The sequence below is a fragment of the Trachurus japonicus genome, chromosome 11 (genome assembly GCF_045865225.1).
Source record: "Trachurus japonicus isolate A0001 chromosome 11, Traja_1.0".
Lineage (NCBI taxonomy): Eukaryota > Metazoa > Chordata > Actinopteri > Carangiformes > Carangidae > Trachurus > Trachurus japonicus.
Window position 1 is genome coordinate 33,448,497 of NC_140917.1, and position 15,994 is coordinate 33,464,490.

A 15,994-nucleotide genomic window follows, 5' to 3' on the forward strand; every position below is an offset into this window, starting at 1 on the left:
CACTACAACCTTTATAAAACCGACATGCTTTGTCATATTCTCATCTACTTTGGTAGAGTTGTATTCAAGGAGTTGTTGAATGCATCCAGTGGCATCTTTATACATACAATCATTGCCATCATGGTGTTTTCCACTGTGTAAACCAGATGATGTATGTTTACTTCGTTGAGACATGTTGACCTGATAGTTGTAGGTAGGTTGTTTTGGGTAGGTGTGTTTAGGATGGACTCAACAGGTCACAGGCTGCTCTGTAACAAGGAGACTGGGTTGTTGTGAGGCTTTGTGTCTGCTGCTCCTGTTGCTCTGACTCTGCTGTGTGTGTGTGTGTGTTTTGTTTTGGTGATTATTTATGAAGATGGTCTTTTTGTTGTTTCTAATAAGGTTGCACAGTGTTAAAGTGTAAGTAGTCTACTGTGATGTCATTGATTTTAAAGGGTAACACAGCAGCCTTGTTGTGGTTGTGGTCATTATTTGTATAGCAGCTGGCTGAAATAACAGGTCAGTGTGTGTTTTCTTTTTTGTTTAGTTTTTACACACATTTTGTGTTGGAACTGATTGATTTCTAGCAGCAAAACAATACATTTCTCTTTTTTTTGGAAGCTTCATGTTAATGCTCATCATTGTCAGACATTAAATGTTCAAACACAGTTAAATTAATTAAATTCAAAATTCAGCTTGACTCAACAGCTGTGTGAAAACCTTTCCTGGATAAAATTTGGTCTGAAAACTGTGATTGAAATCAGAAACTGATCAAAGAAGAGCGGGTCATCAAGAGAATATTTGATCATTTAACATTTCAAGCAAATTAACATATTTCATTTCTTGAATTAGCATGAACTGAACATTTATTTTGAGCTTTTGGACCATTTTTATCCGACAAAGGACATTTAAAAATCCCACTTTGTGATGTCACAGATGATTAAAGACCAAACAATGTATTGATCTATCAGGAAAATGATCTGTAGTTGAATTGATAATGTGTCACCTACCAACCTTTGACACCCGGTGGTTTTTAAGATGCTATAGATGGAGTTTGGTTTGTGTGAAAAGATCAGTGACGTTAAACTCGTGTCTGCCTGTCACAATCATGACATTTTAGTTGACAAAATGCCATACAAAAAACTGTTATTAACGATTGAACTGTTTTTTTCTGTGTATCCCATGCCACTGAATAGTATAAGCCTAAACATAGTTTAATTATACACCTTATGAAGAAGAGACATCTATTAGCTTTGCAACTAGATCCATGATGCTATTGTCAGTAGATGCTCATCGAAATGTGGCCGTCGAATATTGGTAACGAAGCGCCTCCAGATCAACACTTTGTGGCTCCACTCATGTGTCATAGCAGAAGGAGGGGGCGCAACCTGATGATGTCATTAAAGAGGCACCATTAGCTCTGTTTCCACCAAGGAAGTTCCTGGTAAACGGAAGTAGACGGTGACATCCTCCAGCCTGGCCCTCTCTTGGACTCTTGAGGCGACATAATGAGCAAAGTTTCTAGTTTTATGTGCAACAGTTTCCATTGTTGCACAATCGTGCACCTGTTGTTGTTGTTGTTGTTGTTGTTGTTGTTGTTGTTGTTTTGGGGGGCCTATCCTGAGGCAGGGACTCGTTCAGCCCCCGTTAAAGTAACGACTATGGTACACAGCTCAAATAATTGCGATCAGACGATTGTGTAATATTTGTGACAGTTGTAGAGAAGTGTCCCAGCGTCGGACACTTCAGAAGGAGAGAGTGGACGGAGGACACTGTCCTGCTTAACCCTTCACTTGTGCAACGGATACATTGCAAAGCTTAAACAGTGAAAAGCCCGGTCCCAGTGTCCGTCTCCCACTGTGACCGGCTTTACGGCGAGGTGAGCTGATAAGCAGCACAGATTCCCCCAATCTGAAACCGTCAGAGAGCGCCCCCCGTGTCCCGTTACCCTCCGACACGCGAGATGTGTGACCTCCGTCGTCGCCGTGGCGAGGGCAGGCCGGCCGGCGCGCGTTGCGTGTCCAAGGGCTTTAACGTAGAACAATGGTGTGTGTTGCGCGCGCTGAGCCGAGGCCATGTGGCCGTGTGGCGGATTAAATTAGCAGCAGTTGTTTGTCGTCTGCCCCCCCCCCAGTCCATCTGCTCTGCTCGGCCCTGTAGACTCCAGCTCTGCTCTCAGGCGCTGCTCCAGACCCCTCCCCTCCCATCCCACCCTCCCCAACCTCTTACAAATCCCCATCCCCTTCCCCATGTCACACACACACAGTTTTTGAATAGTTGCAATATCCACCAGCAGCCCAGTCATGACACAATGTACTCAGTGCAACCTCTTCTGCCAAGAGTGCTCTGGCTTTCTTTTATGCAGATTAGCCATGTGCTAATTGTGATTATTTATTTTTTTATGGAAGACAGAAAAAAAAGAAAAAGGGAGGGGAGGAGTTTCCTCCGAGTTTGATTTGATGACTGAGCTGAAAGAAAAGGGAGTGCTTCACTGCTGTCCTGTGTGTGTGTGTGTGTTTGAGTGTTTGTAGCTGTGATGTGGAAAGTTTCTTATAAAGCTTTAAAGATTTTAGCAGAAGGCCAGTTGGCTCTGAACGGACTGACTGACCGACTGAGAGGTTTTTATTTTATACTAGATGTGGACCAGCCTGCTCTTAGAGCCGTCCTTGGTTTGAGAGATAATTCAATCTCCTTCAAACATCTGATCTGTGTCATGAAGCCGTTTCATTGTTAAAACGCTGGAGTAAACTCCCAACACTCGTACTATTGATTTATCATTTGCTGGAATATCTTTCCTCGTGGCCTGAAATAAGAGAAGCAGATAGGGTTATCTGCATTTTTTTTTTTTTTTTTTTTTTACAACCTGGAGCCATCAAACATACCATCGACCTTTTTTCGATCAAAGACCTTTTCCCTTTCACCTCAGACAGTTTCAGAAACACATGAGTGGGCCGCTGCTGCTGCTGTTGCTGCTGCTTCCTCCACCTCCCTCTTAGTCTTTGTGGTTCAGGGGATTTCCCTACACATCACAACCAACTACATTTTTTTAATAGCATAAATTCTTGTCACAAATAATAATATTTTAGAAATATTTACTTCAGATTTTAAAGCTAAACTATTGGAATAGTGGACAAACAACATTGCAAGATTATTTTAATCATTGTAAACTAGCATTTGCTGAACAGAGCAGCAACAATTGGTCATTTCAAAATGCTAAAATATATCTGACTTTATCCAAAAGAAATAATGAAAATCAAACTTTGCTAATTTTTGTTGGCCATTTTAATAACTTTTATAATATATCCTTGTGCACCTAATTTGGAATTGTGCACTGTGGTGTTGATGCTTATATGATGTATTGCTGTGGTTGGAGAAAGGGTGAACTTGGTAAGTGATAAGACAGATGTTTGTTAGCCTGGTAGAAACGGACAGAGCAGTAGGTGACGGCCGACAGGGTGCAGGACCTGCTCCATTGTGAGTCGTTTGTGTTTCACATCACCAGGACTCAGGCACACGCTCGGTTTCAAAAGTGAAATGCCTCATCGTCTTCCCACTGTGCCTCTCACCTTTCACATCACTGACATTTTCATGTGTTGCATAGGAAACCAATCACTTCCTGCCCGAGACCTTGATCACCAAATCAACAAATGACAACATTGCCCTTCAAATGAAGTCAGTTAAACACACCATTCCTGCTTCGATTGGCCTCTAATATTTAACATAATCCTCCATTTAAGCATATTTTAGTTGCTCTAGATTATAAAACATGGGAGAATGCTCAACAGCAGCAGAGCTCTGATACTGAGAGACACTGGTAGAGAAAGAGGAGTGGAGCCGTCTGTAGCCGTCCCTGACCTCTGCAGACCAGATGCAGCAGAGGGGTCGCTCGGTGCCTTTTAAAGCGTGCACCCGCGCGGAGACCTCGGCCCGAGCTCTCCGGGATCTTGGAGGATGTGTCAGATGTGAACAACTTAAGCAATGCGTGGAAAATGCTGGTAAACAGATCAATGAAGGCCCAGGCAGCAGACTGACCACAGCTATCTCCCAGCCCGTAGCGCACAGATGTGTTAACATGATTGACCGAGGTGTGAGGAGAAGGAAAAAAAATAAACTAGACTTGTACGGCAGGTTTACTGTCCTGGGTCTGACTACACATCGCATACTGTTGAAAACATTTCTGACATCAGGCAGCACTCGCATCAATCTGTCGTCCACATTTTGGTATTTAATGTGTTTTACAGTATTTACCTTAAGGGGTAATTGTGGTGTAATACATCCACCTACTAACGACATAATTGTGCCTTTGATTTATTGATTAATCACTTAGTCTAGATTTATTGATTAAATCGCTTGGTCTATAAAATATTTAATAATATCCGGCCCAGATTTATGAACTGATATTTACTGTCACTTTTCTAATTTATTAAACAACTGTTACAGCTCTAATGTTTTATTAGGATAGGTGCGATGGCCTAAACTACTGCAAAACTGGCAGATCTTCTGTTGGGAATCTGCTTGAATAATGATATTAACAAATGATTAGAATTATGAAGAGCTCATATTTTTCACTTCTGCCATGTTTTATTTGAAGTGTTCTTCCATGAGGAGATTTATTTGTAGCTTTCCCTCTCCTCTCTCAGGCTTCTATCTGCATGGAGCTCTAGTAACGACAGGTTGTTGTCATTCATTCAGAACAGAGTGTGAATATCAAAGATTTTTAGCTTGGATTAAGTTTAGAAAGTGGGTCCAGGTGGGCTTGCTTGGCATAAAGAGGTGACTGCTTTGTTGTGACATCATAACGTTACAGAAGTTCTGACAGCTGTTTGTGAATACAGGCTGTGTAGCATTTTGCTGTGGACTGAGACTGAGGATTTTCACAGAATGGATACAGAACATGGAGATGCTTTATAATCAAAGAAGAGATGGACATCTACTTTTGATACTATACTGGACCTTTAAAGTGGCCCTCCGTATAATAAGATTTGTGTTGTCCTGTATAGATCTGTTAATGTGAAAAAATAGTAATAAGATTGTGTTGTGTAAATGTGTGTATTATTTTTTTTCTCCAGTTCCTTGTCCTAGAATAAAATATCGTCCCTCAGTGAAGACCAGTGTGAAATATTAGGTTAACATTTAATATTTAGTAAATGCTTGTACAAACAATGACTGGTTGCTTCAGTTCCAATATGTGATTGCTGTGTAAAGTCTACATGAGTCCAACACTTGTCTTGACTGTGTACACTTACCTCTGCTATCTGACCAGCTGGTCAGATGACCACCACCATCTCCATCTTTTAGAGTGGCTGTTAAACGAGACATGAGAGCCAGATGAGTGCTTGTTTAGGAAACGTCAGCCAGCGGCGCTAACACGTGGTCCCGCCACCGGGGAGGGAGCTCCGGTCAGACAAGACAATATTCTCACGGCTGTCTTCAGTACCGACTGAAACCGACGGTTGATTGTTTTACGGCTCGCTCCATCGCGGGTGCATGTTGTTTTTGTTTTTTTGGGTGGGGGTTTTGTATATGTTTGGGGGCTTTTTCACCTTTAATGGACAGGACAGTCGAGAGCGAGACAGGAAATGGGAAGCAGAGAGGGGGGGGATGACACGCAGGATAGGGCCGCTCGACGCAGGATTCGAACCGGGGTCGCCTGCAGTGAAGACCGCAGCCTCAACACATGGGGCGGATGCTCTACCAACTGAGCTTAACACCGCCCCAGGATGGATTTTGTTTAAATGAGAAATAGATTTCAAAGGGATACGCCAACATTTTTTTTCCCGTGTCTTGCCTCACTCCCGAGTCCATGAGCAGCAGATAGACACCATCCTTTCCACTGTGCGTGCAGTAACAAGAGAGATACGGGCAGAGCAGGCGCACCGCTAATTAGCTTAGCTCAAACGCTGGAAGTGTATAGGTAGTGTTAGCCTGCCTCCTACCCCAGCCGAAATCAGCAGTCAGAAGCTGATTTCATTTTAGCTCTAAACTCTGTAAATACTGAATATCACTTTATCGACATTTCAAACATTTTTAGGCGAGAAAGTAGCCATTTAGATCAGCAGTGTGTCGTTAATTTGTCTAAATACCAGCTGTTTACAATTTTGTTCGGACGAATTTGGCTACTACTCAAGCTAGCCGTTTCCGGTTACTTTCACAAAATAAAACACCCGTTGCCCTTTACATACAGTAAACCATGACGATAGAATTTGTGCTTTTACTTTGAAATAGGAAGCTAACCTACCCTCGATGTAGCTAGCTTGAACCAAAATAAACCGTCTTTGCTTGAACCCTCTGTTTTGACCGATCTCGTCCCGTTACCGGCATTTGACCGCTCAAGATGCCTTACCGGAGAGTTCTGTCAGCTCTGAGACGAAGGTCGGCCCGCCGGGTTCCGTTTAGAGTTGCTGAACAGTGTCTCTGATGACTTTAGGTGGAGGCAGGCTAACACTACCTATGCTGCACGCACAGTCGAAAGGATGGTGTGTTGGCGTATCCCTTTAACGTTGGCGTAGCCGCCTTGTAGTTGGGTAACGTACCGGTCAGACTGAGGGACGTTGGCCGGCGGTTCTGGCGTCCTCGCCGCCACACGGCACAGGGCGCTCTGTCTGTCTGACTGTCTGTCTAAGCAGCTCATTAGAAGAGGAGGGGAAGCAGATTCATGCCGGCCTCGTCTGGAGGAACCTGGGATGTTTTTGTTTTTTTTCCTGATGTTGGCTGTAATTGGACAAACACACCTGTCTGAAAGGAACTGAGACCAACCTGCTGCAGCGTCTTCCACCTGTCATCCTCAGGGCTAAGCAGTGTGTTGTGTGGCATGACGTCAGGTCGGGGGTGTGTGTTGGTGGTGGTGGGGTGTGTGTTTGTGTGTGTGTGGGGGGGCATTGTGTCCTTCTTGGTCGTCTGGGGTTAAAAGTGCATTAGAGGTCAGAGGAGAGCGCAGCAGGTTTCGTCTTCCACCCCACGGTGCGGTCGGTAATGACCCTAGGGAGCATAGTAACACCCCCCCCACACCCCCACCCTCTCGCCTCCTTTCCTCCACACATACATACACAACATAACACACACACGCAAACACACACAACTACTCTCCTGAACCTGGAGGAGCTCAGGAGTGTGTGGCCTCGGGGGTGGAGGGGTGGAGGGGTGGTGGGGGGGCAGGAGGGAAAACCCGGAGTGGAATATGTTATCTTGGATAAGGTTGACCGTCCTGACAGCCTGTTGATCCACACACACCCCCTCCCTCCACCCCTCCGACACCTACAGTCTTCCCCCACCAACACATACACACACATATATTTTCACACACACCAGCCTACCGCTGAGCCCCCCCTCCCACCCCCCCACCCCCCTCCTCTCACTGCACCACTGTCATTCATAGAGTGCCAAAGCCTGCTGCTTTATTAAAGCCCAGGAAGAGCAGGGCCTGGCCCAGGTTCAAACAGCAGTGCAGCTGGGACCTGTTACATTTTCGGCAGACTGCCCTCTCCGTCTCGCTGGCTATAAATAGAACCGGTGGTTGTCTCCCTTAACCAAGGAAAAGAGGTTTTTGGGGGAGGAAAAAAAAACACACACACACACACACACATACACGTACACATACACACACACAGATTAATAACCGTGGGAAGCAATGAAAGCTTTGTGTCTGCTGCCCGAGGTCAGCAGGCCAGGAGGTGTTGCTACTTCAAAGACTCCATTGTGGCGCGTAACTTTGAGACGCAGCGGCGGTTGTGTGTGTGTGTGTGTGTGTGTGTGGGGGGGGGGGGGGGTTTGATGGGAACAAACGGGGGCTGACAGCGGTGGCATGAGTTGATGGCATTCGGATTGTGCCAACCAGTGGGATACCCACACACACAGACTGTTTTTTTTTTTTCTGGACCAGTTCATTATCTCTAATTGAATTCCATATTTTAATTGTGTTTATTTTATTATTTTATTGCTCTGGAGCAGTGTTGTTTTTGGGGGGATTCCACCGAGTTCATCTCTGATGCAGCATCGGACACTTTATGACCTTGGCTCCAGCTGTTGACAGGCGAAGCTACCTCATTATGAACCCCCCCCCACACACACACACCCTCCTCTGTCTTCCAGCCAGAGAAAGTCTGGCCCAGTAACATTGCCTGCCCAGGCCATGTGGATCTCCCTGGCCAAGGTCAGCCCTCCCCTCCCCTCCTCCTCCTCCCACCACCACCACCCCCCGGCCTCCGTCCTGACGTGGCTCCAGCTGAGGGGTGGGCCCAGGTCCAGGCACCGCAGACACTTCCACTTCCTTAAGCTTATTTTCATAGAAACCCTCCCCGACGTCTCCGCAGTAACAGTATCCACCCACTGGCACAATGATCTCCTGGGCAGGGAAACGCTCCTGGCGGATATAGTGGGCTCATTCATTCATTCATGGCCAATTTTTTCCCTTTCTAGTAGGAAAGTAAATCCACTACTGTTTTTTTTCCCTCCCCCTCCTGCTTTTTGTTCTATATTTGCTTGATTATACTGTGACTGGTTTATGAGATGATGCTCGCACGACACATCGCGAAGGAGGAGTCATCGTTTGTGTCGGTACTGACTAATGCTTCTAACGGCTCCAAAACAACTCCGGCTGATGTTTGACCTCGACCCCCCCCCCCCTCCCCTTAGCTTTCCTCAGCTCATTGATAACGCTGCGTCTCTATGTCTGTGTCATGTATAGCCTCCTAGCCCGATGGACCAGGTGGGGAAGATGCGGGGACAGCCGTATGGAGGACCCAACCCTTACTCCCAGCAGCAACAAGGGCCCCCCACAGGGCCCGGGCCCCAGCAGGGAGGCTCCTACCCCGGCCAGGCTTACGGACCTCCCGGGCCTCAGAGGTATCCGATGGGAATCCAGGGCCGAACACCCGGCACTATGGGCGGCATGCAGTATGGACAGCAGGTGAGTTATCACTGACTCTCACCCCGGTTCCACCTGGCATTAACATGTGTCTCCAGTGTCCACGTTGAGATCCAATCATATATTTGCGTGGATCAATTAAAAATGAAAAAATGAAATAAATAGAAGTGTTTCCATCCTTGTGGTTCTATGTGCATTAGGGCTGTCAGAACCAACTTCGCTATTTGAACAGAATTCATAATTATAAAAAAAAAAAGAAAACATTCAAAGGTGGAAACTGACGTTGGAACGTGTGCCTTCCGCAACGCCGCAAATTAACGTTTTTTATCGATCGATCGACCCATGGAAAGCAATCAGCACGGGTCAACTGTGATCCGTTACACCACTACCTGTAATGTTTAGATTTCCCTTCTTGAAGTTTTATATTGACAGCGAGTGTTACAAATGTTACATAACAGATTTAGATGGAATGCCCTTTAGTGGACACGGAACGTAATAATTAGCTGGTATAGGTGTATATAATGAGCTAAAAAATAAAAAACATTATAAAAATATTTAACATAAGAAGCATAGCACAGAAATTCAAATCTGATTTGGGGAGAAGACTGACGTCCCTTAATGTGGATACAGGACACATTACTGTTTGTACTTGTGTTCAGTGTGGTCAGGATGCGATCCCTAGCCGATCGGATCACAATCTGTCCTCAGAGTGCCTTGGGTGCGTTTACACCTGTACTTTCATGTGGTCCAGCTCTATCCGACTGCTAATCTGATCACTGAAAACACATGTTAACGCCAGGTGTGAACGGGGTCTCTGATTTCAACAGGATGATCAGAAGATGCAAAGTCCTAAATCGTTGCTAACTGTCCGCGAGCAAATATGTGTTTCCTAATGTTAAGTAGAAAGTCCACTAAAGACATTTATGTGGAAAGATGTGGGTGTTGTCAGTACAGGTTGAATTAAATTCCAATGTTTAACCAGGGCTACCTCTCTGTGTTGGCTAAGGTGAATATATTCAAAAAATAAAATCAACCTTAGTGTTGAAATAAAACAATAAAAAGTCTCTGCCTAATGTCGTGAGGATTCAACCTCAGATAATAAAGCACTGTTTAGGTCGGGAGGACAGAGTGGCACTCGGTGTTCTCTAAACACAACTAGTTTGATCACCGGTTTTCAAAATAAAAGACCTCCTTGCCTTCATAAGGGGGCATTGTGGGTTTCTGTGGTACGTAGTCAAGGCTTGATGTCAGGGCCACAAGTTAATACGTTTTTTTTTACATTCCTGTTAGATGAGGCACTAGAGTGTTTATTTCCTAAGTGATTCACTATGACAGGAATGGCAGCATTTAGCGACTTCTTGGGAGTCGTCTCATCGAACGTCACACGCTAGGTTTGAGTTTCAGGTTCAGATCCCAGAGAAAGGTGAAATTGCCCGTCGAAGTCTTGCTCTGGACACGTTCTCCTCTAGGACTCGGGTAGAAAGCAGCAAAACCGACTCCGTCTGAAGCTTTTGCCCAAGACATGAGTGTTTACCACGGGTCGTAGGTGACCAGCAACGTTAATGGAGATCCACACAGGCTGAAATTTAGCATCCTTTTTCACCTGAAACCTCAAATGGACTGGAAGAAGAAAAAAAAAAAGCTCTTGTGGGAGCAGACTCGCTGAGAGCACTTCATCCATTTTTCTCTGTCTGGTGTATTTTCATGCTCGAAAAGCAAAAAAAGTTGAGGGAAATTCGAGTCCCGTCTCCCGGCGCAGTGGGCAGCCCACTCTGACAGCGTTGTCCAATTGAAAACGGCAAACATCCAGTTTGCCGTAGCTACTTACTCGTCGCTAGGAATAAGCCCCTTCTTGAACTCTCTCAGCCAGGCAGTCCGTCTTAACATAGAAATGCATGCAGGGAATCCCGTAGAGTGAAGCCTTTTCTTCTGCGTCCGCTGTCTGTGGTCTTGTGCCCATTGTGTGATGTGATTATCTCATACTGGCTTGCCTGGTGTCTGACCGTGAACTCGATAAGTGCCCTACAGAGAAGAAAACGGCTTCCCTCCCTTTGTCGGACAGATACAATACAGCCACTTCATGTTGTTTTAAATGTGTGGGCAATTCTTCACTATCTTGTATTTTCTTTTGAATTCCCGAGTAGCTGAGCACCCTCCCAAAACAACACGTGGCTTTTTTTTTTCTCCTCTCCTTTTTTTTATTACTATGTTTCCTCACAAGGTCAGTGCTTTCTCCTTTTTCCGCGCTTCTTCAGGGTAATGAAACGAAAACGACGTATTGAAAGGCTTTCGGCGCGCGCGGGATCGGGCTGGAATATGAAAAGCCTCATATTGGAGTTCAAGGAGATGAAGTCAAAACTCAATTTTTTTTTTATTTTCATGCCTGTAATTTAAAACGATACACGGCTGAATTCCAACACTTAGATAGGCTTTTCTTCAGCGCTTTGACTGATCAGTTTATATCGAGGAACGCGCTCCTCTCTCTTACACACACAGAGAACAGTTGTCTTCTCCCTTTTTTTAATCTGTGAGTAAGATGAAGAGATGCTGTGATTACTCCACTGAGAATGAATAGAGGGGGGAAATCAAAGAGGTTACTTTGGATATTGAGTTATTTTTATATATTTTTTTTTACAGCTTTAGAAAGAATCCTGTCAGAGCACAGGCTGTCTTCAGGTAGTGACTGATATTCCACTGAGGGGCTCAGCGTAGTAAACCTGTAGTGAAATCACAGCTCAGCAGAAGGAGGCGCTGATATTTACTCCTGTAACCATTGTCCCTGACTCTCTCCTTGATCCGTTTTCTAGATGTCCTCATACGGGCAGCAGGGTCCGGGCGGCTACGGCCAGCAGAGCCAGGGCTACTACGGTCAGCACGGCCCCCCGCCTCATCCCGGCCAGCAGCCGCAGCAGCAGCAGCCACAGCCGCAGCAGCAGCCGCCACAGCAGCAGCAGCAGCAGCAGCAGCAGCCACCGTACCCACAGAGCGCCTCCGGAGCCCCCTACCCCCAGCAGGGCCACCCATCGCAGCCTCCCGGCCAGCACGGGCAGCCAGGACCCCCCTACCAACAATCCCAAGGTCCGCAAGGTCCCCACGGCCCCCACGGGCCCCCTCCGGGTCAGCCTCCCTACAGCCAGCCCTCGCAGTCCCAGCCAGGACAGCCGCCGTACGTCCCTCCGCAGCAGCAGCAGCAGCCACAACAACAACAACAACAACAACAACAGCCGCCGCAGCAGCAGCAGACGCAGCCGCAGGGTCCCGGTCCACAAAGTCAGCAGGGCCCTCAGGGCCAGCCCGGCTACCCCCAGCCCACTGGACCGGGGCAGCCGCCACCGCAGCAGGCCTCACAGCAGCAGCAGCAAGGGCCCCCACAACCACAGCCACAACCACAACCACAACAACAACAACAACCACCACAACCACAACCACAACAACAACAACCACCACTGCAACAACAGCAACAGCCAGGAGGTCCGCCCCCCCAGGCCCAGCAGCCTCCAGGTCATGGGCAGCAGGGTCAGCCCTCACCTTATTCTCAGACGCCCCCGCAGCAGCAACAACAGCAGCAGCAACAACAACAACAACAACAACAACAACAACAACAACAGCAGCAGCAACAGCAACAACAACAGCAACAACAACAACAACAGCAACAACAACAACAACAGCAACAGTCACCATATCAAAGGTTCCCACCCCCTCCACAGGTAACACCACCAACACACCTCTATAGTGTCGACATACGGTACATACCTTTCCACCTGCCACACACTGTTCATTAGAGCTGCAACAATTAATCGATTAATCGCACAATAACCGATTATGAAATTATTCATCAACTATTTTGATAATCGAATAATTGGTTTGGGTAGTCTTTTTTCCAAAAAAGTCCAGATTCTCTGATTTCGGAATATTTCTGATTTCTTTGTTCCTTTATGAGTATCTGTTGGTTTGTGGACAAAACAAGACATTTGAAGAAGTCATCTTCAATCTTGATTTGGGAAACACTGATTGACATTTTTCAACATTTTTTAAAGGGATAGTTCAACATTTTGGCAAATTGGCAAGTTGTGGCCTGCACATTCACCACGCTATGAGATAATAACGGAACGTTACGAAACAGAGTTGTTTTCGAGGTAAATTCATGCAAAACCGCTGATCCCGTCGGGGGCAGTTTTTTGGCAAACAGTCTCTGCATTTGCATCAAAAACAACTTTGTCTCGTAACGTTACGTTATTATCTCATAGCGTGGTGAATGTGCAGGTCACAACCTGTCCATGAGAGCGTTTTGGAGTTGTTGGATTGTGTATTTGATGAGTTTGTTGAGGGAAACCAAAATATCCCATTAGCCTCCATAGCTCTGAGCAGCTCACGACTCTGCTCCGCCGTTCTAAAAATAGCTTGCACCGACAATTAAAGGTTACGAACCTACTCCTAAAACTGTAGTGGTTATGGCAATGGGCCAATTTACCAGAATGTTGAACTATCCCTTTAACATTTTATTGACCAAACAACTAATCGAGTTTGAATAATCAACAGATTAATCGATAATTAAAATAACCGCAGCCCTACTGTTGATGCAGCTGCTCCACAGTGAAGCCGTTTGGTTTGATGTTAATTACTTAATGAAGGAGGCTCCTGTCTTTTAAACGCATAATTAAATTATAAGGATTTAAAACAGAGAATGTAACTACTCCTATAATACCTGGCAGTGAAACATTCCTGGGTAGCTCTCTCCTGCGCTGAGAGAGACGCCACAGCGTAGATATTCACATCACAGTTCCTCATTGCTTGGCGCCCTTTCTTTCTTTTCTTTTTTTTGTCACATAAATTACGTAAATGTATTTACATTTATTCAGCCCAGTGGAGATCAGTTATTTGTATCAGTGTGTCAGCGGCTGATTTGCAGCACATGCCAATAATCCGTAACAAGGCGCTCGGACGGAAAATGATGGTCTCGTCTGTCCTTGTCCCTGTGATCAGGAACTCTCCCAGGACTCCTTCAGCTCCCAGTCCAGCGCCCCTCCCTCCAACCAGCCCATGACCTCCAGCAAGAGCAGTCAAGAGGACAGCATGCAGGCCCGGCCCTCCAGTCTGCCGGTGAGCCCCCAGTCATCTTGCATTTATTGTACCAGGCTTTTAACCACAGGAACCCACCACCTGCATGGATCCACCTAATAATATATATTTTATGCTCCTCGCGCAACGGTCAAAAGTACCGACTAAAGCAGACACATTCACAAGCAGAGATGTCTGCCTGGTTTCTAATCTAATGACCGGAGTCAGTCCAGTATTGTGGGATGGCTCTCTGTGCCGCTGTGGCCAGAACCAGCAGGAATTAGCGACGCTTTTCAAAGACACGCTAATGACATCTCATTTAAAGCGAATAGGGGGGTTTAACTTGGACTCGGACTCATAATAGTCAAAATATTGACAGCTGCACTGAACAGTAGATGATAGGCTCGCTCGTGCAGCCGTACGTTTCTCCGAACGCGGACGGTACCTGCGGTCAGAACAGATCTCGCCGCCGCATGCGCCTTCGTCATCTGCACCCAGGTTCGACAAATCGGTCGAATGCGGTGAATATTCAGACAAAGCCGCTCGTGGATTCAGACTAAAACGGTCGCTGTGAAAGTAACCTGAGTCATTGGTGACTCACGCCACTCTAAATTCAACTCCACCGGAGGAGGAGGCGTGAACGCACACCTGTCCACAGAACCAGCTCCAGATCCAGCTAGTCTGACAGAAAACTCACTTTGAAAACATTAATGAAGCAAACAACGTCGTTCGTTTTCTAGTGTTAGAAAAATAGGAGGTAAATGTTCCGATTCATGGGGGCGACTGTGCCCTCGATCCACAACCAGACACTTGGTTTCAGCTTCGTCCATGTGTCCACTCCATTGTAATGATTCCTGCTTCCTCACAGCTTAAACCGCTGTGCATACGTCTTGTTTTACTAGAGTAGAATCAATAGGCAACACTTGGACTTCAGTCACCAGTGTATTTGTTTTGTTTACGTGCTTGCGAAATCACTGACAGTCAGAGAGACTCGTGTAACACACACCAGTCTGACATTTTTCATTTTAGTGATAATATTTGACCGGTTTCTCAAAATTGAATGACACAGTAATAATAACTAAGATTGTGGCTGAAGTCATGTAAATATTACAGGGAGAGGTGACTGCATCCTCTCCGTCATGGTTCTAATTTAGACCCTCTGACTTCAACATGGACACGGTACACAAGCTGATGCCACGGAGTACAATATGCAAGCAGTGCAGGTTTCTACTGACTTGTAAAAAAAAAAACTCTGCCAGGGAAAAGGTTGTTGAAAGTGAAGTAAATCTGGCATCTGATAGCCCTCTGGCTAAGATAAAGGTGAGAGAACCCCTCTCCCCCACCCCCCATCCTCCCTGTTAAAGAGGTGTCTCGCTGTTACACGTTGCAGTTTCCATGGCAGTGTTTATAGGTCAGACTGCAGAGCTAACCTCATTCTGGGCCTCAGGGAAGGAGAGTGAGAAATGAGATCATTAATGAGAGAGAATGAAAGTGAGAGAGTGGAGTCGGCGGCGAGGGGAGGGGGGCGGGGGGGGTGATGAGGGTTGGGGGGGGGCGCAGGATTGAGGGAGAGCAAGCAAATAACTTCAAATAGTGTGAGTGATTGGTTGGAGTGGGAGATGCTGAGAGGGAGGGAGGGAGGAGGAGGGAGGGGGGGGGGGGGGGGATGAGTGCTGTCTATGCCAGTAGGGGATGCCCTCAGGATGTGTTTCCCTCCTCTTTTATTTATTTCTCTTATTTATTTATACAACCCTCAGTGGGCTCAGCCATTGGCCGAGCGGGCCGGGGCCAGGGCTATTTTTATTTATTTCTTTTTTTTTTTTCCCCTCTCTCCTCCAACTTCTCGGGGATTCCCTATCGCTGCCGTGTGATTGGCTGCGAAAGCCATTAATCTGGCAGAGGTGGCGATGAACTGATTCCCCCTCCATTCTCTCTTCCCCTCCTCCTCCTCCTCCTCCTCCTCCTCCTCCTCTTTCCCCCCAGCATCTCTGTGGAGAGCGTACAACTCTGTGTGTACAGATTAGCCCATGCTAACAGGCAGTAATAACCCTGGCAGCCGGAGTCAAAACAGCTGAGTGGACTGTTACAGGTGTG

The 15,994-nt window shown here is 46.4% G+C and overlaps 1 protein-coding gene across 1 annotated transcript in view; it reads left to right on the plus strand.

Annotated features, from left to right (window-relative positions):
- The window catches only part of arid1ab (AT-rich interactive domain 1Ab), a 60,278-nt gene that overhangs the window by 16,585 nt on the left and 27,699 nt on the right, over positions 1 to 15,994 (plus strand). Inside the window, exons 2-4 of the mRNA XM_085792331.1 lie at positions 8,663 to 8,884; positions 11,650 to 12,549; positions 13,826 to 13,942. Coding sequence (XP_085648457.1) covers positions 8,663 to 8,884; positions 11,650 to 12,549; positions 13,826 to 13,942 — 1,239 coding nt within the window. The remainder of the gene's footprint in view (positions 1 to 8,662; positions 8,885 to 11,649; positions 12,550 to 13,825; positions 13,943 to 15,994) is intronic.